Genomic DNA, 2,245 nt, shown 5'->3' with positions numbered 1-2,245 from the left:
AGATATTTTTAGAAAATTTACAATTGTCATTGAAACGAAAATTGCATCATATTTCATTAAAAAAAAAAATCTCGATTATCTTTCGATTAAAAAATTAAAAAATCGAGCGGCACTGTCGTAAATGCTGTCGTCGTACGAAGTCTAAACTCTTCAATTAATCCCATAAAAAATTTTTTTAAGTACGCGCGCGCGCGCGCGTGTGTTTGTGTGTGTGTATATATATATATATATATATATAATATGTATATATATATATATACACATATATACACATATATACGCACTTATTTATAATATTTATAATCTTTTATTTGCCGATTAAACTTAACGAGTGACTTCGCGGACTGAGGTCGTTCGCGAACTTTGCAATTTGCAAAGTGCACTTTACTTTCTTGGTTGTTGGATGATAATAGGACGCGAACAATGCGCTGGTCGTGCGTCGTGTGTCGGTGTAGGTTTTTCGTGAAAGTGCTGCACAGCCTCCGGTGGGAAATCAGCATTTCCTTTAGCCGGAACACCGCTAATTATCATTGTTTTCGGCGGACTGTGAACAATTGATACTATTAAAATAACAAAATTTAAAAATAAGTTTGTATATTATATTTTTCATTACACTGAATGTTGAAAAATTATTTTTATAAATTATTTGTGTAATATATTTGTGTATAAAATCTGCGTGCGCCCCACGAATATATATGTGTGGGGATCGGAAGACACGGAAAATGTTATAAAACCGAATATATACATATATTTTTATAAATTATTATAAAATTAAAAATTTTGTGTGATTTCTTTTATTAAACTTTAAATTATTTAATTTTCTTTTAACCCTTTGCACTTGAATTTTTTTTTCATTCATATTACCAGCAACTCGAAGCAATTTCAGTGGAAAGATCATATTTACATATAAGTAAATGATATGCGCATTAAAAGAAAAGTCATTGTTGTATGTTATTGTTTTTTAAATTTTGTTAATTTGGTAATAGTTGTTAATAGTTTGTTTTAAGTTTGAAGACAAATTTTAAATGGCTCCGCTCCGAAGCCCTCGAGTGCAAAGGGTTAAATTACGCTTTTTATATAAATATGAACAGACTTCTCATTTCTCGCATCCGTATAAATATTTTCTCAGATATAACTCGCGTTCGTTTTTTATTGCGCAACATTGTGTTATATACAAAAGGTTGATAATTTCGCTTATCGCCAAAATTGGCATTCAACATCCTAATGGAAATATTTTGCTGAAATACTTTCTCAATTGATAAATTTCATTCACCATTTCATTAATATATGCAGTTTTCAGTTTAATTCAGTAAATGTCATGATATTTCACAATATTATAATGAATTTTGTGATGAAAATTATGATTTATTTTAAAATATTTATTATTATATGTCTCAGTAATTATTTCAGTAACTTTCATTTAATTGTTCATCAAATTCATAGTATACCGACACAGTACTCGTATATAAGGAAAGTTAAAGTATACTGTTGAAATTTACTGAATTTAACTGAAAACTGCATACATTGGCGAAATGATGGTAAAATGAAGCTGCAAGTGTGTGTGTGTGTGTGTGTGTGTAACTACCGGAAAAACTACTTTTTATGATTAATCCGTTCTTGCTTTAATGGAAATATTCTTAAAATTGTACTGAAATTCTCTCTCAANGTATAAATATTTTCTCAGATATAACTCGCGTTCGTTTTTTATTGCGCAACATTGTGTTATATACAAAAGGTTGATAATTTCGCTTATCGCCAAAATTGGCATTCAACATCCTAATGGAAATATTTTGCTGAAATACTTTCTCAATTGATAAATTTCATTCACCATTTCATTAATATATGCAGTTTTCAGTTAAATTCAGTAAATTTCAACAGTATACTTTAACTTCCTTATATTCGAGTACTGGTGTATATATATATATATATATATATATATCGGTTTTATAAACTCTTTCGACGTTGTTCGATCCTCACACGCATATAATTGTGGTGCGCATGCAGATTATATACAATTATATATAGTTTTTCCAATAGTTTATCCTAGTAATAACGGTAGAAATATTCTAAGTTTTTATATTTAGCAACTTTTTTATTTTATATCTAGTAGATAAAAAATGTATGTATGTATACACATAGACGTATGCACACATACACACATAATACAATAATGATATGTCTGGCAATAGGATATTTTATAATAATAATAATAATAAAATAATAATAATAATAATGTAATATAATT

At 28.2% G+C, this 2,245-nt stretch overlaps 1 protein-coding gene across 1 annotated transcript in view; it reads right to left on the bottom strand.

Moving 5' to 3' along the window:
- Nucleotides 1–236: 236 nt before the first annotated feature.
- Nucleotides 237–2,245, bottom strand: part of LOC106745109 (death-associated protein 1) — a 3,358-nt gene continuing 1,349 nt past the window's right edge. The window contains exon 3 of the mRNA XM_014620394.1: nucleotides 237–544. Within this exon, the coding sequence (XP_014475880.1) occupies nucleotides 385–544 (160 nt within the window). The 3' untranslated portion in view covers nucleotides 237–384. The remainder of the gene's footprint in view (nucleotides 545–2,245) is intronic.

Source organism: Dinoponera quadriceps, unplaced genomic scaffold (genome assembly GCF_001313825.1).
Source record: "Dinoponera quadriceps isolate SergipeBrazil2010 unplaced genomic scaffold, ASM131382v1 scaffold1598, whole genome shotgun sequence".
NCBI classification, from domain to species: domain Eukaryota; kingdom Metazoa; phylum Arthropoda; class Insecta; order Hymenoptera; family Formicidae; genus Dinoponera; species Dinoponera quadriceps.
The sequence above is the reverse complement of the archived record's forward strand: the minus strand, read 5'-3'. Positions and strand labels throughout refer to the sequence as shown.